We start from the raw sequence: 24,412 nt of genomic DNA on the forward strand, positions 1-24,412 counted from the left end.
TCAAGATCCATTGGCTTCAACTGTGATGCCAAGTTATACATCCTCAAGATGTGATCTCTTATGCCAGTTCCTCCTCCAGTGTACCTCTCTGTGGCCAGCTGCTTGAACAGCTGGGTAGCATATATCTTTGAGGAACCAGTGAACTGATTCCTTATCTTCTCTAGGTACTCTGCGATGGAGTCACACTCTGTGATCAAGCCCAAAATTGCAGGCTCAATCGTATTCTTTACCAAAGCCATACATTTCTTGTTGGCAGTGGTCCACTGTTTGTTTTCAAGGGTATATGCCAACTCTAGTGGAGCATAATCCCTTTCCTTTTGCTGCCATGCAGCATCATCATCACCTTCATCCCTCACTGGCTTCTCTGGAGCTTTTGGCCGCGGTGTAGTCACCACCCAGTCAACTTCTCCACAAATGAAGGAGAAATCAATCTTCTTCCTCCACTCTACATGGTTGTTTCCTTTCAGAATGGGTATCTCTTTGAGACAAGCCATTAAGTTGAATGCTCCTGAAATTTGCAATTCAAGGTGAGATCATAACAACAATTGCATGATTTATTTCCAACGTTGGTCAAAAAATAAAACATACAACTATTTATGCAATTTAAAACTATATCACCGTTGGGCAGAAATAGAAATAAAAAGCATCAAACTTTTTAAATCATGATACGGTTATTAACAACGTTGGTCAGAAAATAACAACACCATAATCTAACTTTTGAAGAAGGAATTAACTTTATCATGCTCTCAAATATTTAATTATCTCGTTGGTTCAAATTAAATTTAAATAGAGCAATAAATTAAACTTTTGCAGCGGAAACTGTGAAATAAATCTATTCTCAGAAGCAAAACCACTGTATAAACTTTATTAATCTCTAACAAATTATCCCGTTGCTTCAAATTTGATTAGAGACTAAAATTATGCAAAAAACATCAATTAAATGCTTCTGGAAATAGAAAAAACTAATTGTCAAGCGTTACTGTGCAAAACTTTCTTTTCGGCCCAGCAGCGAAAACGGCCCATAGTCCGTTCCCGCGCTCGGTCCGCTTGTGCAACGCGGCCGGCCCACCTGTGAGCGCGGCCTGCTGGGCCTAGTGCGGCATCTCTGAATCATCGTTTTTTGTTTTGTTCATCTGTACGTACGTATTCCTTTTGTGCTTATATGGTTGTGCCAAATAGAATAACTGGCGTGCTGCTCCATCCTGCATCGCCTGATTGAAGTGAAATAATGTTCATCAGTTCAGTAATTGGGCTACAAACACTGGTAGAGAACTCACCTTCCGTGCGCTCCCTTTTGTTTCGGTTTAAAGTTAGCCTGGATTAAAAGGTTCACCAACCGGGACTAAAGCTCGGTCACTTAATATAAAAGGATTGCATGCCCTATATAAGTTAGATGTGCTGTATATGTGGGATGGCATGGAAATTATGCGCGAGGCTGGAGGTCGTGGGTTCGAATCCCACGCAGCACGCACGCGCATATTTCGCGTGAAAAATTGTGTGACTTGTGACTTGCGCATGTGGGGAGGCCAGCAACCCCTGCATATGCATTGCTTATTCCCATAAAACCAGAGAGAATGACCACATTGTTGCGGCAGAGCCAATGTGGAACAATATGCACGTGAAAATACAGAACCACGCACGGTTCAGCTTGCCTCGTTGTTGTTCCGGCCCAGTTCAGTTTCAGCACTGTGTTTTTTTAATGCAATAAAGAGTTTTATTTAAATGATACGTTTCAACACTGTGTTTTGGTTCCCCATATCGATTCCCTTCCCAAGACCACCACGCGAGCAGCGGGAGCTTTTGAGTGTGCAGAGAAGGGGTGTCCGTGTTGGGCTATTGGTGCTGCACATTTCAACATGAGAGCAGCTCCAGAGCAAGGCCCTATTCAAGGAGGGACCGATTTGGCCGCTTGCAGGAAGCTAACGGACAAGCCAAGTTGCCGAGAGCGAGACCGTGCGCGCAGCCCCCAAGCACCCGCGCCTCGCTTCGTTTCGGCGCCACGGGGAGATAGTCCGAGATCAAGGTACAGACGTACGATACTGTAATGCGCCCTGTTTTTCTCTCTCAAGTCTCTGCAGTCCAGAGACATGGCATGTGCTGCGGTGGGTGGAACAGCTGCGCAGCATTCAACTCGCCATTGAAGACTCTGCTGCCGGTGTCGCTGGGTCTCCACCTGGGTCTCCAGTCGCTGGTAGGCAATGGCGTTGCCACATTTCAAGAGGAGGCCTTGCTATTTATTGCCTGTTTCCATTGCTACTACCACTCACTGACTCACAGTTCCATTCAAAGAAAGAAACACAAGGCCACGGGTAAGAGAGCCATGGAGGCGACGGCGCTGAGCGTGGGCAAGTCCGTGCTGGATGGAGCGCTTGGCTACGCCAAATCCGCTGTCGCGGAGGAGGTGGCCTTGCAGCTCGGGATCCAGCGCGATCATGCTTTCATCAGGGACGAGCTCGCGATGATGCAAGCCTTTATGAGGGCTGCGCACGACGAGCGGGACAACCATGACGTGCTCATGACCTGGGTGAAGCAAGTCCGAGACGTGGCCTACGATGCGGAGGACTGCCTCCAGGATTTCTCTGTTCATCTCCACAAGCCATCTTGGTGGCGCCTTCCTCGCACGTTGCAAGAGCGGCGCCGCATCGCCAAGCAGATGAAGGAGCTGAGGGCCAGAGTTGAGGACGTGAGCCAGAGGAACCTGCGCTACCAGCTCATCAAGAGCGCTGGCTCCAAGCCGGTCACTTCTGCTGAGCAGTCAAGCATTACAGCTGCAGCGATATTCGGCATCGATGATGCACGGCGTGCTGCGAAGAATGACAACTCAAAAGTGGACCTGGTCCACCTGATCAACACACCGGGCGAGGATCTTAGAGTGATCGCAGTGTGGGGAACCAGTGGTGATCTTGGGCAGACATCCATCATCAACGCGGCCTACGAGAATCCAGATATCAAAAAGAAGTTTTCGTGCCGGGCATGGGTAAGGATCTCGCATCCCTTTAATCCGAATGACTTCATCCAAAGCTTAGTGAGGCAGTTCCGATCAGCCGTGGGGGTCGATGTTCTGTTGGAGACCAAGAAGACAGGAAAAGAGTTGGCAGAGGAGTTCTCTGGATACCTAAGCGAGAATAGTTTCCTGATTGTGCTTAATAACCTGTCCACCTTTGAAGAGTGGAATGGGGTTAAAGCATGTCTGCCGCCGAACCACAAGAAAGGGAGTCGAATCATAGTTTGCAGCCTACAAGTTGAAGTTGCAAGCTTGTGTGCAGGGCAAGAATGCCAAGCGTTGGAGCTTAAGCAGTTCTCCGCTCATCAGACTATTTATGCTTTCTACGAGAAGGTACTATTCATCCTTCAGAAATTATCGAATTAGTGTGACCTCTTGTTATTTTTCTTTATCTCAGATAGTTACAAGGATTCAGGTTGTTGTATCCAGTATTCTTTTACCATATTTATAGGCACGGGAAAGAATGTATCAATTTTCGTCAACAAGAACGAGTCCATCAACAAGTACACATGCTCCTATACATGCTAGCATAAGAAGCATAACTGTTAGAAGTGGAAGGAATAAACAAGATTCTCAACCAGCATGTCTAGAGTAGTAAAAATTTCTCTATAGAAAAACTTTACTAAATGAAGAAGTCTATTTTACTACCCTAAGCAATCCACTATGTCCGCTTAGTTCCTTGAACAACTGGATGGTACTCCCCAAACTAATTCAATTGGTCCATGCAACCCCTAATGAGATTTTTTTTATTTTTGTTCTCCATGTACCGGTTGAGTTTTAAGTTCATATTAATTGGGACGACACATGACATTATAACTTACTAGTCCATCAACCCGTGCTCCCGTACAGGCTAATGTTTTTAGAAGCTATTATATTTAAAAATTATTTAAAAATTAAACTCCTAACTAATAGTCTCTTATTTTTCAATACTTCAACATATTACTTATATAGATATGTACCTACCTTTGTCTAGTTGTGATTGATTTTTAATTAATAATTACTCTATGCACATTTTCATCCATATTCGTACTTATTCCATTTTGTATCACACCTCCAATCCTCCATACATTATGTTTAGCATACAAATCAATTTTTTTATCGATTCCTCACATACATGTATAAATGGTCTAAATGGTGGCACTCATCATGTGTATATACTTTAACTTAGTATTTTTATATTAACAATGACATAAATAGGTAATTTAGAATCATATATTAGTTTACTTTTTGACATTTCTGTATGATGCACAAGAAGATAATTAGACTATATGCGTTTACTTTAGGTTATTTTTAATAACGACCCACGTGGGTAACATAGATAAAATTTTAGAATGATATTTTAAGTTATGCTTTATAATGACGTGCATTAGTAAATTGGATGGAGATTATGAGGTTACTTTAGATTATTTTTTATAATAGCTGAGCTCGGTAATTTAGATATAGGTTTAGAGCTTCTTTTTGAATATTTTCACAATGACAGTGGAGGGTAACTTTTTAGAAAATATAATAGATCAATGGCTATGACCTAGAGTTTACAGGATAGGTGCTTGATATTTTTAATTTTTATGAGAATTTATCTCTTTTTTCTAGCTTGTCTCGTGGGAACTAATGCGGAGTCTCCAATGGATAAAAATGAGACTACATTGCTACAAAACTATTACCATAAGCTACCTCTCATTTGCTAAATATTCGAACATAATACTTATGTAGATATATACTTAATATCTTCATCCAATTGTGATAGATTTTAGTTAGTAATTACTCTATAATATTTTCAACCACATTTATAATCTTTAACTTTTCACTTTGCATCGCATGTATGCGTTTGAATTTGTTTAATGAATCCTAAGTTTGAGATATAATTTTAGCATAGAAATCTATATTCTCATCACTTTATGTCCTTATAAATGGTTAGTAATTACTCTATAATATTTTCAACCACATTTATAATCTTTAACTTTTCACTTTGCATCGCAGGTATGCGCTTGAATTTGTTTAATGAACTATAAGTTTGAGATACAATTTTAGCATAGAAATCTATATTCTTATCACTTTATATCCTTATAAATGGTGACACACATCATGCGTATAGACCTTAATTATTATGTCGTATACCAATAGTGAAAGATATAGAAGATTTAGAATCATATATTGTTGTATATTTTAAATTAAGGTTATTTGATTCAAACGTAGGGTTACCCATGTTATTTTTAATAATGTCATGTGTGGGTAATATAGATGCAAATTTAAGGGCTTCCTTTAAGTTTTTTTAAGTAATAGTGGTAGGCACTTCAATTGCAAATTAGGGGTTATTTTAAATATTATTTATAATGGCATAAGTGGGTAATTTGGATGAAGATTAGGGGTTATTTTAGTTTATTATATAATGGCAGAGGTGGGTAATTGTTTAGAAAACATAATAGATACAAAGGCTATGATGATTTCAATCTATCGATTGATGGTCAGATGTTTTGCTTTTTTGTGAGAATTTCTAGGATTTCTCTCTTTTTCTAGATTGTCCACGTAATGGCATTATGTTTTGCTTCACCTAGAGGCCTCAAAAGGAGCCTCCAATTATTAATAGTAAGATGTTACAAAAATAGATCAAAAGAATAGCTTGAGGGAGTAAATAATTAGAGTGGTCATAATGTAACTATCATTGTAGATGTTATAATGTTGTCAGTCAAAATGTAATACATTTATCTAGAGTAGCAACTTAAATAATTCTTGTCATGTAGTAGTATTGTAATATAATTTAACGTGGACTGCCATTGTAATATGAATCATTAAGAAAATAACTTTCATTATTGCCAAACCATGTAAATCAATGCATCTATTGATCCCTACGTGCTTGTTACTTGGTTTCTATGGTGGTACACATCATGTATGTGTATACTTTAGTTTTTTCACATTTTAATAATGATACAAATGATCAATTTAGAAGAGTTTATAGTGCATGCTTTGGGTTATTATAATTTATAATCATAGAAATGTGTAATTCAGATGTAGATTTAAGCATTACTTTAAGTTATTTTTAATAATGGAAACAGTGGATAAACTAGACACAAATTTATTATCTTATTTAAATTCTTATTCATAATGGTAGAGGGTATTGGTAATTTAGACACAAATTGCGAGGTTACTTACGCTTTATTTTCATAGTAGCAGTGATTGGTCACTTGTATGGAGATTTAGAGGACGAATAAATTCTTATTCATAATGGCATATGTGGGGATTTTAGGTGTAGATTTTGGATATTATCTTTGTAATGGTAGAGGTAGGTCATTTTTAAAGTAAATTACTTCCTATGCTTATTGTTATCAACAAGGATTGAGTCTACAAAATTGATGGTAGAATGTTTCGCTCATTGTGAGATTTTCTAAGATCTATCAATTTTTCTAGTGTGTCTAGTGAGAATTAACATCGATCATCCAAATAGAATCTATTATTAGTAATATTAGTGTTAAAGAAAATCTATATATTGGCCAATAACAATCTTACACATTATAGTTCTATCTAAACACCTCATTTGTAATTGGGCTAGATACTAGCCTCCCCTAAATGTTATAATTCCATTCTTGCCTAATCAATCTATCTTGTTTCTTTTAATTACCCAAGCAATCTATCTATGCCCATCATAAATTTATATGCATTTATGCTAGAATTTACCTTTTTGAATTAAAATATTGTTTAAACATCAACAAATTTAAAATTCTGATAACTAAAGTTTACTTCTGCATAGGATTGTCAAGATCAAATAAAAATACCAGTGGTAGTGTCCAGCTCAGATGAATCAATAAGTACTAATGTAGCACTGAAACATCAATCTAAAGGTGGCAATGAGATAAAGGTATTCACAAAAAGCCTTACTCACATCAAAACTATGGCAAGTGCTTTGGAGGAATCACAACTTATTGGTCGGCAGAAAGAAAAAACTGATATCATCAACCTCATTTCAAATCCATCTAATCAAGAGTTTGCGGTGATCTCAGTATGGGGAATGGGTGGTCTTGGGAAAACTACTCTGATCAAAGATGTTTATGAAAGTCAAAAGCTTGTTGGTGTGTTTGAGAAGCATGCTTGTGTTACAGTGATGCGCCCTTTCATTCTTAAGGAGTTCCTGAAGAGCTTAATTATGCAACTAAATGTACAATCTTCCGAAAAGAAAGGAGCAATAGATTTTGCACATGGTGCAAGAAACACAGCCCCAATAATGATGGGAGTTGAAGCATTAATAAAAGAGTTAGCTAGGCTTCTTGAAGGGAAGAAGTGCTTGATTGTTCTTGATGATCTTTCATCAATAGAAGAATGGGATAATATATTTGGAAGCTTCCCTAAATTAGATAGTTCATGCCGGATTATAGTGACCACAAGGGAAGAGAGTATAGCAAAACATTGTTCAGAGAAACAAGAAAACATATACAAGCTCAAAGTTCTTGACTGCAAGGATGCACAAGACCTCTTCACAAGAAAGGTATACTATATTACAATATAATCCTGCCGCCATTTGTGTTATCTTTCATTACGATATAAGGACATCATAACTAATAGTTCTATTCTTCAATAGGCATGAGACTAATAATTATGCCATAGTCATTCTAATAAATAAGTAAACTACATAGACTATTCGTACGTATTTTCAATCTCAAAGAACATAATAAGCACTACTGATTTCAGGTATTTAAGGAGGACAAAGATTTGGACAAGCATCCTGAATTGATTGAAGAAGCAAAAATGATCTTGAAGAAGTGCAATGGTCTTCCCCTTGCAATAGTTACCATCGGTGGCTTCTTGGCGAAGCAACAAAAAGTAGCCGTAGAGTGGAGGAAATTGAACGAGCATATTAGTGCTGAATTGGAAATGAACCTGGAGCTTGGGGCCATAAAAACAATTCTTGGTAAAAGTTATGATGGTCTTCCATATCATCTTAAGTCTTGTTTCCTATATACATCCATCTTCCCTGAAGATCACAAGATTAGACGAAGACGTTTGATACGACGGTGGAGTGCAGAAGGTTACTCAAGGGAGATTCGAGATAAGTCCCCAGAAGAAGTAGTTGACAACTACTTCATGGAACTAATAGAGAGGAGCATGATCCTACCTTCTCAGCTATCAGTTAATAGTAGAAAAGGAATTGACTCTTGCCAAGTCCATGATCTCATGCGTGAGATTAGCATCTCAAAGTCAACAGAAGAAAATCTCGTTTTTAGAATGGAGGAAGGTTGCAGCTCAAACGCCCAAGGCACAGTTCGCCACCTTGTCATAAGCACCAACTGGGAAGCAGATAAGAGTGAGTTTGAGAACAAAGTGGATCTGTCCCGCATACGCTCGTTAACAGTGTTTGGGAAGTGGAGGTCCTTTTTCATTTCTGAGAAGATGAGGTTCTTGCGTGTGCTGGACTTGGAAGGCACGTCAGGTCTGGTTAGTCATCACCTAGAGCATATTGGGAAGCTTCTTCACCTCAGATACCTTTCTCTAAGGGGATGTGATAATATTTTTCACCTATCAGATTCGTTGGGTAATCTAAAGCAACTAGAAACACTAGATATTTCAGAGACAGCGATTTTAAAGCTGCCCAAGACCATCACCAAGCTCAAGAAGCTACAATATCTTCGTGCTGGGGCTGTTGGAAAGGACGATGATTCATTAAATGCGTTTGAAGAACTGCCAAAAGTAGTGAATAACAGGCCATGCATTTGTATGGGTTGGTTGCTAGGATTTTGCATGGCATGTTGCGCACCTCAACTTCTTAAAGAGGTTATGGATGTGGATAGTGACATGAATAGGTGTGATGTATGCACTCAGTGTTGCTGCTGGTTCTTCCCTATTCTGATGGCAAGCGAAGGTCCAACTTGGATGCCAAGAGGGATAGGGAAACTAAAATCCCTGCGCACATTGGGTCTTGTGAATCTTGCATGGGACAAAGCAATTCTACGGGACATAAAAGGACTGACCCAGTTGCGCAAGTTAGCTGTGACTGGCATCAACAAGGAAAACAGCCAGGAGTTCTGTTCAGTCATTGCCAATCTCAGCTGCCTGGAATCTTTGCTAGTGCAGGCATGGGGGATGCCAGGTTTGCATGGCTGTTTGGAGGGCTTGGCCTCCGCTCCAAAAACACTCCAGAGCCTCAAGATATACGGTAATTTGGTCAAATTGCCAGGGGTCCAGGGGCTCCCGAATCTTGTGAAGTTGGTTCTAAGGAGCTCTAGAATACTGGAGCACGAACCTGCACTCCAAGTTCTTGGGAAGCTACCGAACCTGGTCAGCTTACGTCTGTGGGCGAAGTCGTTCCAGGTTGACGACCTCCGTTTCACCTTCCATCCGGAGGCATTCCCGAGTCTGATAGTGCTGGAGCTAAATGACATAGATGGCCTGAAATCGGTGGAGTTTGAAGAAGGGGCAATGCTTCAGCTTGAGCGGCTGGATTTTCGTGGCAAGCTTGAAGAAACCAACACAGGGATGTTTTCCGGGCTACCATTGCTCCGGAGCCTCAAGGAATTTATGCTGGACAGCAAAACTTATAAGCACACTTTCATGGAAGACCTGCAGGGCCAGCTTGGTGCCAATCCAAATGGACCCGCTTTGAAGAGGTGGTGAGGTGCTGCAGAGTCAGCGTGGCGATCGTCGTGCCAGGTCATTGCTCTTGTTGCTTCCCTGTTACCCTCTTTGTGCATCTGAACAATTGATGTGTGTGTAAAATTAATCTCCAGTCCTACTGCTGATGTATTTCTTTTTAACGCATGCAGCTAAAAGGTCGATCATGTCAGTATCCTGTGGGCCTAGTGCGGCATCTCTGAATCATCGTTTTTTGTTTTGTTCATCTGTACGTACGTATTCCTTTTGTGCTTATGTGGTTGTGCCAAATAAGAATAACTGGCGTGCTGCTCCATCCTGCATCGCCTGATTGAAGTGAAATAATGTTCATCAGTTCAGTAATTAGGCTACAAACACTGGTAGAGAACTCACCTTCCGTACGCTCCCTTTTGTTTCGGTTTAAAGTTAGCTTAGGTTAAAAGGTTCACCAACCGGGACTAAAGCTCGGTCACTTAATCCAAAAGGATTTCCTTTTTTTTGGCAGCACCTGGCGTGGTGACCCTTTTTATCCCAAAATACCAACCGGGATAAAAGGGGGTCTTTAGTCCTGGTCTGAACGTTCACCACAATGATCTGCAGGGTTGCTCTGGTTGTGTATGCTTGAGCTGGTTTGCCATCATTTTTCTTTGCAAGTGATGTTGCAGCTCCCTTGCATCCCTGCCATTATCAACAGAGGAAATGCACGGTACTCCATTGTAGGCCACACAATTTTTCGTGCTTCGTTGGAGTAGTATTTTAGCTTGTCCATTGGCACCAGGGGCAGCGGCTCCACGGCGATCAGGCATAGGCCAGCAACCCCCTGCATAGGCATTTCTTATTCCCATAAAACCAGAGAGAATGACCACATTGCGGCAGAGCCAACGTGGAACAACATGCATGTGAAAATACAGAACCACGCACGGTTTAGCCTGCCTCGTTGTTGTTCCGGTTCGGTTCAATTTCAGCACCGTGTTTTTTTAATGCAATAAAGAGTTTTATTTACATGATACGTTTCAACACTGTGTTTTGGTTTTCCATATCGATTCACTTCCCAAGGCCACCACGGCACCACGCGAGCAGCGGGAGCTTTTGAGTATGCAGAGGAGGGGTGTCTGTATTGGGCTATTGGTGCTGCACATTTCACCATGAGAGCAGCTTCAGATATAGATGGGGTCCTAGCCCGACACTAATAGGCCTGAAGGTTTTTCGTACCGGGCCAGGCTGGCACTACGTGCTGAGAAGGTGGTCCAGGCCCAGCGCGATGGTCTTTTTATTGGGCCAGGCTGGTCTGCTGGCACAACGGGTACTGCCATGCTAGTGCCACATGGTGTGCGACGGTCCCAAGGGACCTTCTGTCTTAACGACCTTGGTCAACTTTATCAATATTATGGTTGATGAAGTAGGCGAGGTACCACATCCATACGTTGAAAAGAAACAAATTCAGTCAAAATTGTATGCCACAGTGGTCCTGAAGTCTACTCTTGATGAAAAGAAAGAAATTCAGGCAGGATCGTATGACACAATGGTCTTGAATTTTATTATCGATGGAGGGGAAACAAAGGGCTTTTTCAAATTGATCTATGATCTTGGGCCTCAGAGCTACGTGACTCCAATCTGAACCGGTGCAAACAATTTACACGTCCTTTAATTGTTTTGTATAAATACATATATAGTTTTCATGTAGTAATCTGTTTTGATTCATATAGTTTGCATGCCACTTTGCTATTTTGATTCACATATTATGTGTGTGTGCTTCAACTATTTTAATGTATATCACACTGTATGTTCATTGTAGACATTTCGACTTCGAAAAATCACAGGACTCACTTGATACAAGGCTCACTTGCACATTCTTTGTGTGGCTATCCTACCATGATACCACTATACTAAATGGCTACCTTGCACTCTCCTACTTGAGATCTCTTATGCCATGGTATGGTTAGGAGGGAGGGAGCACCTCTATTTATAGGTGCTCATGATCATTGTGGTGTTGCCATATGGCAACTTTCACACTCTTCCATACAAAATATCCTAACCCTAGAACCCTCCTCATCCTTATCTAGTTTCTTATATTTCTACCATGCTAAAATATCTAGCTCTAGAGTATTCTGCACTTCACCATGAAGCATGGCAACTATAGCTCAAATAACTTTGTTTTTGTTTGAATGTCAAAACTGATTTACGCCCTCCATTTCAAATTTGAAGTTGTTTTGACTTTTCTAGATACATATATGACTTTTGCTATGCTACCTAGATATGCATTATGTCTAGAGACATAGTAAAAACTATGTATTTACAAAAGCCAAAATGACTTTCAATTTGAAATGGATGGAGTACAAAACTACACAGTAACTGTAAGTCATGCAAAGAATTGTTATATGTCTAGTTGGTACACATAACATGGTTCAAATAACTTCGTTACAGACTGAATGCCAAAACTGATTTACAAACGAGCATTCTAATTTGAACTGCAGATGTTAAGCAGGTACTGCAAGTAACCTTTGTTGATGCATTGTGTATTTCTGAGGTCTGAGTTTCTTTTTTGCAGGTTGTTGCTGTTGAAACAGAAGGTGGTGTTTCCTTGACATGTGAACAGGTTAATGTATACAAGAGTTTCCGTCAAACCTTGGTAGGCAATGGATGTAGCATTTTGTCATACACAATTCAGTTTACACTGCATTTGTTTTGAAGATTTGACGTAACATGGGTGTCACAGTTTAAGGTATTTGACTTCGTTGATCATGTACTGCAGGTTGGGCAGGTTATGGTGACTGACACTGTATCTGATCTGTTGATTACTGTGGAGGGGCCCACGTGCGATGATTTCCATACGATATTTGAGGAGTTGCGTGGCACTGAGGCTCTAACCAAAAAACGATTTGCTGATTATCTTATGCCAGATGTACTTGTTGAATGGCATGCTAACATACTTGTTGAATGGCATGCTAACATCCTGCTCTACACCAGAGGCTTACTTTTGTATCCACAGGTGTTTGTGTTTTGGCTATGGCTAGGCGTGTAGAGCAGGCCTGATATGGATGCATTGTTTTGAATTTTCATCCTTTTACTTGGATTTGAATTATTATGTACAACCAGACATACCTGATACCTTAGCAAGCAGGCAAACACATTCTACCATCTGGTTTCTTCGGTTCATGGCGAGTTCTGTCAGTAACATCAAGATCTGTTTTTGATACTAACATTTCTAGCTAAATTTCAAGATCTGTTATCGATACCTTCCTTTTATGCCAAGTTTTGCTCAGATAATTTATTGCCTGCTGGTAGAGCCATTGAGGTGGTGTGTTGAATTAGCAAATCAACTGAAGGAGAGCAGTCTTGTAATGAAACAATTGGTGCATGCTAGCTTGGTGTTGGGTAGGTCAGGTTCGGGTTTGTCAGTTCGTAGTTGTAGTTCAAATTCAGGTCTCAATTCAGGTTTAGGCAATGCTTACTGGACTTGACCGCGCGCGCCAGCCGGTGGCCGCTCGCCGCCGGTAAACCGGCTGATTGACCCCGAGGCACTCCGTAAGTGGCGTGAGATCCGGCGCTGCTCATGCGGCCGCACCATCGAATCCGTTATCCGTCCGCCCGCGTCCTGGCGTCAAACCGCGCCACCGCGGCGTCTTCAATCGAGAGCTGTCCGGCGGTGGCCGTCACGCCAAATCGCCAATGGCGCCGCCCATCGGACACGCCTTCCCCGCGACGCGAGCTTCCAGTCCACGACGGGCTGAGCTCTCGTGTGCCGCGGCGCGCGCCACCGCCCAAAAAGGTAGCGCCGGCCAGAATCACCGCCCGTCGTGGGTTATGCCGTTCTAGCTTGGCCATCTCCGTCGACTCGCCGGCCGCAGCCATGGACGACGATGGCCCGTCGCCGCCGGCGTGGGCTAAGCTCCCCGGGGAAACACTCCGAGATCGCGCGCCGCCTGCCCGACGCCGCCGAGTTCGTACTCCATGTGACGGGGCGTGCCGACTCCCTGCCCAGGTCCACCTCCACGAGACCACGACGCCGACGCTGATGATGCGCTTCCGCCGGCCGCTCTCACGGACGGGCGATCATGTTGCACGAGCCTGTAAATGCATTTTCATACCAATATGCAACGATATTTGGCGATACAAAAAGGGCTTCAGCGTCATTGGCTTTTGATATATCAGCATTTGTGTAGGTTATGCCTTGACAACTGTGGAGCAAATAACAGAAGCAGACAGTCTGAATGCTGACGGGTTCTGCATCATTTGGTCGTTTCATCAAGAATTGATCAAATCATACCCTTCGACAAGCTTGCCCATGATCGAGCACCATAAGGTCTACAAATGCGCTCAATGATGCTCGCGAAAACAGGGCCTCTGCCACTTCAAAGTGACTAAATCAGTCGAGTTCAACATTAGAACGTCACGCAGCCATGTAAAGATAGCTGTCAGGTTGCCACTAGAAGCAGTCTTCTCCCTTGACCTTGTCAGGTTGCAACTGCAATACAAAGCTGAAGGTTATTGGCAACAGAGAACCAAATTGTGGACAAATAAAACAATTCGAGGAAAAAAAAATCGCAGAAGGCCCCCTGTGTCGCCCTACGGACGGCGCCTCTCGCCGCCGTCCGACCTCCCCCACCGCCTCTCTTGCCCACCTCGCCACCGCTGGAGGGGGTCGCCGGAAGCCCGGCCAGCTCCCGCGGAAGGCGGCGGCGGGGCAGACCGGCAGACCCCGAGGACGACGCCGGGGTGGGACCGCGCAAGGTGCCGGGCGGCGCGCCGGAGCGCCGGCGGCTCGGATCCGACCCTGCCGTGGGCGAATCCGGCCTTCCCACCCCTGGATCCGCCGCCCCTGGCCCATCCCGGCGCGAGCAGGTGGCGATGGAAGGGGAGCAGGCGGCGGCGGCGGCGGCTTGCGGCCATGGAGCTGTCGATGTGCGGCAGCTTGCTGTGGACGTCTTCCTCGCGCGCGTCGCCGACGAGCTCGTCCTCCAGGCGCACCACGGCTGCCAATGTCATCGAGGCAGAGCACTCCCCGGCGAGCTTCCGGAACTCCTCTTCGACGTCCTCTCCTCATCGCACGTGAACCGGCACAACAGAGGCGGTGTTCCCAGCCGCCGCGAGAGGCACGTGCACAGCAACTCGCGTGTCAGGCACGGGTGACCATCTCATGCCCCGAGCAGGGTGGCGGACGCCAGACTTCGTGTTGGTGACTCCTGGGGGCCTGGCACGGCGGACTCTCGGTGGGTGGCACGCGGATGAAGGCCGGGCAGCCGGCGCGGGCAACGGAGGAACGGCAGCCGGAAGAGGAGCGTGGCAGCTTGGTGGAGCGCGCGGCGGCCGGGAGGAGGGTGGCCGGGAGAGCGCGGTGGCCGGGAGAGTACGCGGCGGACGGGAGGAGGGTGGCCGGGAGAGTGCGCGGCGGACGGGAGAGTGCGCGGCGGACGGGAGGAGCGCGCTGCAAGCCATGTGGCGGTGGAACAGCAAGTGGACGTGTGGCGTCGGCAAGGAGGTGCAGGCGGTGGAGGGCGCTGTGCGTGGGCAGCGGTGGAGGGTGGCGACAGAAACGGATGTGGAGGTACGACGGCATGGCGAGTGGAGGCACAGTGGCGGCGTCGCCTCAGCTGGGTTGCCGTAGCGATGGTCCGGGAGTGCCGAACCATGTACGTGCAGCGAGGGGTTGTATTGCTCCGAGCGAAAATCCTCACCAGCCTTCGTGCTGGTGGACATGACGGCGGCACCCTAGGACGTCGTCTTCCCTGTTGGGGGCATCATGTTGGAATTACGACCCTGCTGCAGATCCTGGACGAGCGATGGCGCCGCCATTGGTGTCGTGCCCTCCTTGGAGGCGTCGTCTCTTGAGATCCAACTTGGTTCGTGGCATTGCTGAACCATTGTCATGGGAGGCCACAGTCGATGGTGGCAACCCCGCCACTTGGTGAGCTGAATGGGTGTTGCTGAGCCCATGTGTAGGCGATCGAAGTGATGGTGGTGGCCAGGGGTTGTTGCATGGTTGTTAGATTTGGCTACTTGTAGCGGACCGCGGTGGCTGATGTTGCTTGGCAGCGATCAGTGTGGTGTAGACTGCGTCGGAGGATGGCGCTTGCGGCAACAGCAGTGTGGGACGACTAAGCTTGCAGCGGACCACGGCGGTTTGCTCAGCTTGGCTAGGCTATCCGGTGCGGTACATCGTCGGAACACGGCGCAAGCGACTTCTTTAGCTTACTGACATGACGGAGAATGCTATGTGCGAGGGTGAAGCAACGAGGCGAGGTCGACACACTGCGGCGGCCTGGCTGATCAATGAAGATCTTGAGGAGCGGTGATATCGCTCAAACATTCTGACGACAAAAGAAATGGATCCGTGACGTGGAGTACTGCGGTGGGGGTGGCGAGGCCCCCGTGCGATGTCTCTTCGAGGTGACGAGAGAGAGGCAGAGTTCAATGGCGGATGTGGTGAGGTCCCGCGCGTTGTGTTATCGTGGCGGCGACTACGAGGCAACCTGCGAGAGGTCCGGATTCGGTGTTATCACCCTGTCAGGTGGAGAGTGATGTTATAGTGGCACTACGGCGGAAGGTCCTGAATGGCAGTGGCCTTCTTGGTGCGGTGCAGTCTGCTTCTCAATTCAACGTCAACGCTAGGTTATGCTAGGAGGTTTCGATGACTTCTTGACCGTGTGTATGGTGGTAGGGACTGTGGTAAGACTTCAGTTCTGTTGCTGAGGTGTTGAGAAGAGTTGAGTTCGGCGCGTGTTGAATCCCAATTCAACCAACCGATGTGTGGTAGAGTTGATTTGTGTGTGAGGGCGTGGTGCGGTATGCGTTGATGACTCTAACCTGTCGGTGTTTGCGTTTTTTCATTTTTTATGTTTTCGTCCGGTCTACCTTTGGCAGCTCTCCTGCCGGATTAGTTTTGAAAAAAAAACCAATTCGAGGAGTTCATGAAGGCAGATGAATTCGGTTAACAAGTTGCAGTGCTTATTTACCTCCTTGTCAACGGGTAACGTTTTGTAGACAATGGATGCCTGCTCCTCATACTTATAATCAACTTTAAAGTTACTGCAAAAGACCAAAACTTGGTCAGTACTCTGCCTAGGAATTGTTAACAGCACAAGTAAACTTCAAAGGGGTCTCCTTTCAAAAAACAAAACAAAAAAAATCAAGGGAGCATGAAGGATAGCATTTGCATCAAATCGTTGCAATTTTACGATGCAACAGTAGTGAAGGATGGGAAATAACATATTTCTTGGTAGGCTGAGCTTGCCACAATTCTTGGGATGGGACAGGGAGTACTTCTTTGGATGGCCTGCCTAGCAGCTGCTGATGGTTGACGCTTTTCTAACCTTCTGAACAATGGGTTCAGCAGAACACAAGTGGGCTTCTCTATGCCTGCAGTGACAATCAAGTCCAATCTTCATATTTTCCTTCCTTATTATTCAATTTCTGTCTTTCAAAAAAAATATTCAATTACTTACTCAAACATCTGGTACTTATTCTATTACAATTCGGCAAAGATTTTGTTTTTTAGCTCAAGAACTCTGACTGCTGCTGCTCTTCTTCCTTTTCCAGCTTATTGTTCTGAACTTGAGATGGCCCTACAAGCCTGAAACTGCACTTTGCATGAGGTGAGCGGACAGCAACCGGCCAACTGCGTCTACCGAAACATGGTGGACCACGCCGTCGGCGATTTCACGCAGGCATTTGGAAGCGATGAGTGCACGGCCGGAGTGCGCCGCCGCCGCAAAGGAGAGCCGCGCGCGGCGTTTGCTCAGTCCGGGCAACGACCGCCCCTTGGAGCTATGGAAACCCTTTGCCCCACGCAAGCAAGGGCTGCTGCGAGAGAGGCAGGAGCAAGAGGAAGAAGAGGCGTCCAAGGGAAGGGACGCCCGGCGTGAGGCGGAGCTCCGGCGAGCAGCAGCGGAGGAACTGATGGCGATCGGGAAGTAATGCAAAAATCCGGATCGCGATCCGATTATTTTCAAATATACCCCCTGATATTTTCAATTAACCCCCACTTTGGATCGTGATTATTTATGGTGATCTAAATATTTGCAGAATGCCCCCTACAATTGTCATATATCTCCCTGGCTCAGATCGGGTCGTCCTCCCGGCTCCCGCCCGTCCAGCGCGCCGGCAGCCGCCACAGTCATCTAGCACCCCCACTAGAAGTGCGTAGCCACATACGTATGACCCACCAATCCCACGGGCATCAGAATCACCGCCAAAGCCGCGTGTGCGGCGCCATTCGCCGCGGGACTTGAGCTCGCACCGGCCGGTGGTGGTGGGCATGGTGACCAACTTTTTTTTTATTTTTTTACCCTTTTTTTGAAAGTTTTTCACAAATATGTCTATGGAGGTATGCTTTCAAAATCTGGACCCTTAGCTCGGCGCCAAAAGGTTTGGTGCCTAGGTCGGGGCCACGTTGGCGGCATGGGCGCTGACCTGCCAGGCAGCTTGGTGTCGAGCTTGGCGTCGTGGTTATTGGCACCGTTCTCGGTGCCAAGATCTATGGCGCCGAGCTGGCTGTTTTAACCTAGCGCCCACCCTTCCTGCCCGAGCCTTCTTCCTCTTCTTTCACCTCCCCCTCAGGTTTTTTCTCTCCTCACTTCACCCTACCTCACAAATCGACATATTGGACCTTGGAAACTTTAATTTGATCCGTAGATCTTCGAGAGTAAGGTATCATCGCTTCCTCCTAGTTTTTTTTCACATCAATTTGGTATATATTAGTCGAATTTTTCAATTTAGGGTTTCATGCAATTTTAATATTTATATTATACAGCTGTAGGATGCCAAGACGTGGAAAAGCTAGGAAACCAAGGTAACCGTAGTTGTTATGTTATGAGTTCATTGTTGTGGATCAAATGGGAAACCCTAAGTGTAGGGTTTAATGTTAATTGCTTTCAGTTCTTACCACAAAAATGGCTAAAATTTAGTTATGGCCGGATGACAGGAAATAGTTTCTACCTAGTGGTGTTCCAGTGCCCATATACTTTTACGGCGATCCTTGCAAGGTAGCCAAGTCCGGTGAAGAGGACACATTTAGGAAGAGGTATTAAATGTGTTCCAATTTTGCATTTGAGCCTACACTTCGTCAGCACCGCATTAACAAGATGGTGAGGAATTGATGTTGTGTAATAATTATTTTGTGTTATATGATATCTTGCATGATTTTTTTGTTTTGTAACAATTACATTTGTTGCAGACCCCTCCACCGCTTTGTGATTTTGAGCAGTGGATCGATACTGAGATCAAGCCTAAAGACAAGGAATTGATGCAGAACCTGTTGCGGTAGGAAGCAGAGGATAAGGAGATGATAGAGAAGAGATGCAGAGAGGAGGCTGCAGAAAAGGAGCACAAGGAAGAGGAGGAAAGGAGGCGTGTTGCTGCGTACAGGGAGGAGAGGGAGAAGAAGCTTGAGCGTGCACGCCGAGCGAAAGTAGCGATGGAGAAGAATCCCGATACCCTGAGGAAGGGAAAGTGGTCTCGTTGCACTTAGTAGTCTACATTACTTGCTAGTTCTATGATTTATTCATGAACAATATTATCTACTGTTAGACTTTTTATTGTGTTATCATGTAACACACTTTAAGTATAGTATGGGTATGATTAGGTCACGTATTGATGATGCGGATAAATTGGTCGAGGATCGACCCACCTAGTGAACCCACAATTTTCTTCGGACTCGGAAGACTACAATAAGCATGTCCTGTGAGTTGTAAGGATATTCGAGAAACATATTTAACAAACAAATGTAATAGGAATTACCATGCTCGCGGGCATTTGAAGAAGCGACGACCTCCGTCGATCCCCTCGGTGAACATCTGCACTAAGCAGTCCTCACCATGCATGCATTTTGGCCAATCTTCACTCTTGCTCTCGGGGGGATACACTGGTTCCTCAAAAGACCCCTCCCACACTGAAAAGTCTATTCGACGGTGACATGACAAATCACTGTAAATGCTACATTATTTTACTAACTGCGTTTGGACCCTGTAAATTGATTACTTAATGAATCGGAAAAACTGATGGCGCTGATTAACACGTAGCTTAGGTAGAAAATTTCGGCAAAATTTTCTCTATTTTTTGATGCAATCCATACACAAATATGAGATGAATATTTAACCTCAATATAACATGTTCAAACATACAAATATATGCCACATTCATCTTCATCTGAAACCATATACATGAGCATATTAATAGTCCACACGGTCCATAATTATAGTCCATAGCAGTTCATAGTCGATAATAATAGTCCATACAGTCCACAATAGTTCATAATGAAAGTCCACAAAGTCCATAATAGTACACAATAACATCTACCACAAATCCTCATTGCCTCCTAGTTTTACCCCTTACCCTTGTGACCAAGAGTGTCGGTGCCTGGAGTGTAAGGGTCAGGTGGACGACGTCGCCTAGTACCTGAAAGCTGTGTAGGCTGAGTCAAGGGAGCGTCCTGAGCTGAGATGGGCCAAGCTCCTCGTGCCTCTGGTCCACCTCGTCGTCGTCCTTGTCCTTGTACGCAATGCCTATGGACTTTGTAGGTGCTTGACTAGACGAACCTAAGCCTCCTCTGCTTGGGGAAGGAACGTGCACGTCTCGTGTCGTGGCTGTCCTACAACCACAACGAGCAGCCGCACGGTGTAGCCGACATGACAGTCTCTGTTGTACAAAATTATGTTAACTCAAAGAATATTTGAAAGAATATTTTGAATCGTACATCTAGGAAGGTACGCGTGTCGTCATCCCTGACTCGGACGAAAGCGCTCAATGTCTTCAACCGAGCATTTGAGGGTATTGCCCTACAACAAAGTTCTCAGTAAGATTGTGGTGGTGTGTTGCCTCCTCCACAGCCAAACATAAACATAAACAAAGCTATTGCAATATTATTGCCCATGATAAAAAATTATCGTGCCCTTGGACAACAGTCACAGCATGATAAACATTATTTGTGCCAAAAAGATCATGATAAACACTATTATAACTATTATTGTTGTTCCATCAACAGTAAATAATTTGTGCTTTACTTGTTAATAACAGAAAGATGGAGGCATCTAGTTGTGTTTTCAGTTGAGCACTTCCACAGCAAGAATAGTTCAACGGTTAATTAAATAAAATCAGAATTGATACAGATAGAAGAAAAAGCAGTGCAAACTGATACACATAAAGCAATCAAAGACCTGTGAATAATAGTGTGTTTATTTATGAAACAATGACTGAGTGCTGCACTCACTCCATGCATTAACAATTTCAATCCATGTATGTAAATGAATATAGAAGTACAAGTTGACTTAAGTTTATGACAAACTGGTAGCAATAATGATGTGCAAAGCTAATTCAATCACATGTGGAACTTATGCGCCACCATATTTCAAAATATGTGTGCTCTATCTTGAAAAAAAAAATGCAATGATACTTCTAGAGTTCATCTGCATGTATGTACCCTCGCACTAGCTAAAATTTCTAAAGTTCAATGTTTTGCGTTGTCCACTAGTACCCTACATGTATATCAGTTTTTTTCAAACCCACAAACAGAATCATCGATGGTGATGCTTAATTTAAGAGCCAAACTGTTTACTTGTATAAAGATCTGCTTGGGCTAAGGCACAGCTTAAGAGGGACAGAAATATGAACATGGACAAACAAACTCCCCTTACAATAGGGGAACTGTTAGCCAAGGAAGGAGGCAGTCTGAACTTTGTTCACCCAGAGCTTGGCATAGGCAATTATGAATTCTGGATGTGATAATAATTAGATGCTTGGCATCTTAACCAATTCTGGATGATACAATTTGCCATATCTTATATATGCCTTCTGGATGTGAGCTGCTTAAAAATTGCTAAGCTTTGGCAGAGAATTCACATGAAATGACCATATAAGATTCATTTAGCTAAGGAAAATGCTGCAGGCCTCAAAGTGGTGCTGGAAGGGATTTTAGCATCTTCAGTAGTTTACCAGAAAACACAAAAGCACACCACAAATATTTAGGTTCCCTGAATAGCATTATGTATCTTATGCAACTTAACATAGAAAAATAAAGCAATTGACTTACCACTCCATCCAAGATTGGTCCTGCCTCCACCTACCTTCCTACACGAGTAGTTTGGTCGTACGCCGTGTCTTCATCGTCGAAGGACTCGATGTCGGCGTAGTCATCTTCTGTCCATTGTAGCCTCAGCCTGCAACGTGTCGCACCTTGGTACCAAGCTTGGTAGTGCCTGTACTCACGGTTTGTGTGCGGCTCGTTGTTCTCATCCACGTTGTCGTGCAATTGCTCCCATTGTTCAATGTAGTCATGGTGGTGCTTCTCCCAATCAAAAACCTTCCTGTTATTCTTACAATCCAACCTACACGTCACGTAAGATGTTATAACTTGCCCATAGTCCTATAACTTACCATCACGAGACAATTGAAATAGCAAAACACTTACTAGTGTAAGTCAACGCCAGTTGAGAATGGAGCCTATCGTTGAACCAGGCAACAAGTTTGTAGAAGGTGAATTAAACGATTGCATTCACGGGCATACCATGTATCCCCAATAGCAACTTATTGAATGACCCCGTCATGTTGCTGCACTGAAACTCGTACCTCCATCCACCGATGTCGTGAGCTCTTGTACATTTCTCCAAATCCCTCATCAAACCTGTGAGCCATTGTCTACCTTCTACATTTGATGCGGTTCTGACCTGCTCTAAATTTTTCTATAAGTACTTGTCCTCAAGCTGTCGAGCAGCCTCCTGGAACAGATCAAAGTTATCCTTCACACCATCCTTCTGGAGTAGATTCTTGGCAAGGTGTCGAATACACCAACGATGGTGCAAAGGTGCATACCCCTCTATCTGCTCTTGCACGGCATTAAGTATGCCCTAGTGCCTATAAGATATGACGCCAACCTCCCTGCCAGACCCAACCACATGTATCCATACTAGCCTCAAAAACCATCCCCAACTGTCATTGTTCTCTTTCTCAACCAAAGCAAATGCCAAAGGAACCAACTTGTTGTTCGTGTCACAGGATAAGACATAAGAAGTGTGCCCTGATATTTGCCAATCAAGAACGTACCATTAATGGAGAAGACGGGACGACAGTGCCTAAAGGCCTCAACACACTGAGGGAAGCACCAGAAAGCACGGAAGAATATCTGCCTCCCATCCTTCTATGCATTTGGTTTTGGGATGTACTCATAATGCATGCCTGGATTCACCACTTTGATTGCATTGAAAAGTACTGGCAGCTGCTCATACCCATCCTCCCAGTCCCCATATATCATCTTCCACGCTCGTTGCTTAGCCCTCCAAGCTTTACCATAAGTTATCACATAACCTCCATACAATGCCTCAACGGTCCTGATAATTGTCCTAACCTTCATGTTGGGTTCTCCCTTCAATATTCCCATCAGCCGCTTGGCAATGAGGGTAGATGTCAACTGCCGATGCTTTAGTGTCAGCACATGGTCAGCACAATTGTGTGGCCCGACAACTTTTGTGATCTTCCACTTTTCGATGACTTTTTGCTTCCTTGCACAAACCCTCCATGGGCAGCGTTCCTTGTCACACACAACTGTGTAACAGCGCTCCGCATATGAATGCAAGACCTTGTAAGGTCTCTTTCGTATCACTGCAAATGCCTGCAACCACCTCTTCAATGCAGGAAGGTCCTTGAATACCCTACCCTTCGCAATTACTATGTTAGGGCCGACATCAGGAGCTTTTAGGAGCTCATCATCATGTCCTTCTGCACACGTCTGATCGGAATGAGCAAGATCGCAGAACTCGTGAACTCTTGGATCACGGCGGCCGGGAAAGATATGCCTCAGCATCTCAACATCACTCTCTATCAGCTCTCCAACAGGACGATCATCATCGGAGTCAAGAGCCATTCCCATCTCATATGCCTCCAAATCATTCATAATTTCAACACTATTGGAGCCACAAAATCCATCTCCATAGTGCACTTGCACAGCAACAGGGGGCACATTCACATTGTCAGGATTGTCTCCTGCAACATAAGTAGAAAAATGAGAAAAGAATGAAAAAAATGGATGTAAGGAAGGGGGTAAGCTTCCAATAACCATGCGGATAAGATACTTACTTGGATGATTCTGTGTCCAAGGGATCTCATGAGGAGGATCTGTCACAACATCATGAGTCTGACTAGCATCTCCAACTAGCTCATTGGGGGCAGATTGAGCATGGGGAACTATAGGTGCAACCTCCACATCCATATCAGGTTCTGGGACGGGAGGGTCGAAGTGTGCCTGATGACCCATTAGTGGGGAAAACCTATGAGGGATGGGATCAACTAACACCCGACGCACAACCACGTCCAAACTTTGGAACTGGCACTTCATAGCCGATCTCACATAGTTCTCCCATTGGTTTGCACACCCAATTGGGATCATCTTCCTTAGGATGTTGGGAGGGAAACCTAGGTGAAATACACCCTCCACTGCGATACTATCATCTCCATGGCAATGTAGCTCCTCCCGAGCCCTTGCAACCAACTCACTAAATGAAGGCTTCTCATTGAATAACACAGGCATGCTTTGCATTTTAACAAACTTAACATATCCATAGTGATCTCTTTCCATGATGCCTCCATGATATATGCTTACTAGGTTGTCCATCTAGTTCATACACATCCTAGTATGTAATATAAATGAAGCACAATTCCTTTAGTCCAATATAAATGAAGCACACTAAGTACAAGATCTCTAGTATGTAATAACTAACTAAATAGATACTATCAATTCACTACTAAATACTACTAACTAACTATGTTAAGTAACTATCTAACTAACTATGTAACTAAGTATATAACTATTTAACTAACTATCTTACTAACTATATAACTATGTAACTAACT

The 24,412-nt window shown here is 44.4% G+C and overlaps 2 protein-coding genes across 3 annotated transcripts; one reads left to right on the forward strand and one right to left on the reverse strand.

The window, feature by feature from the left end:
• The first annotated feature begins 2,251 nt into the window (after positions 1-2,251).
• Positions 2,252-12,715, forward strand: LOC101755599 (disease resistance protein RPM1). Of its 2 annotated transcripts, XR_002678201.1 has the most exons (5): positions 2,252-3,337; positions 6,747-7,478; positions 7,682-9,637; positions 12,126-12,206; positions 12,330-12,715. XR_002678201.1 is itself a non-coding variant. In XM_004973929.2 (4 exons), exons 1-3 carry the CDS (start codon positions 2,321-2,323, stop codon positions 9,599-9,601), a joined length of 3,669 nt encoding a protein of 1,222 aa, XP_004973986.1. In that variant the 5' UTR covers positions 2,252-2,320; the 3' UTR covers positions 9,602-9,637; positions 9,751-10,081. The 2 variants fall into 2 exon arrangements, 1 of the variants encoding a protein (XP_004973986.1); XM_004973929.2 differs by lacking the exons at positions 12,126-12,206; positions 12,330-12,715 and adding an exon at positions 9,751-10,081.
• Positions 12,716-19,796: 7,081 nt separating this feature from the next.
• LOC105914647 lies at positions 19,797-24,156 on the reverse strand. Its single transcript, XM_022827476.1, has 4 exons — positions 23,639-24,156; positions 21,978-23,545; positions 21,600-21,894; positions 19,797-20,349 (listed from the first exon to the last, which is right to left on the reverse strand). Exons 1-2 carry the CDS (start codon positions 24,135-24,137, stop codon positions 22,704-22,706), a joined length of 1,341 nt encoding a protein of 446 aa, XP_022683211.1. The 5' UTR covers positions 24,138-24,156; the 3' UTR covers positions 19,797-20,349; positions 21,600-21,894; positions 21,978-22,703.
• Positions 24,157-24,412: the final 256 nt, after the last annotated feature.

Source organism: Setaria italica, chromosome VI (genome assembly GCF_000263155.2).
Source record: "Setaria italica strain Yugu1 chromosome VI, Setaria_italica_v2.0, whole genome shotgun sequence".
Classification (NCBI taxonomy): Eukaryota; Viridiplantae; Streptophyta; class Magnoliopsida; order Poales; family Poaceae; genus Setaria; species Setaria italica.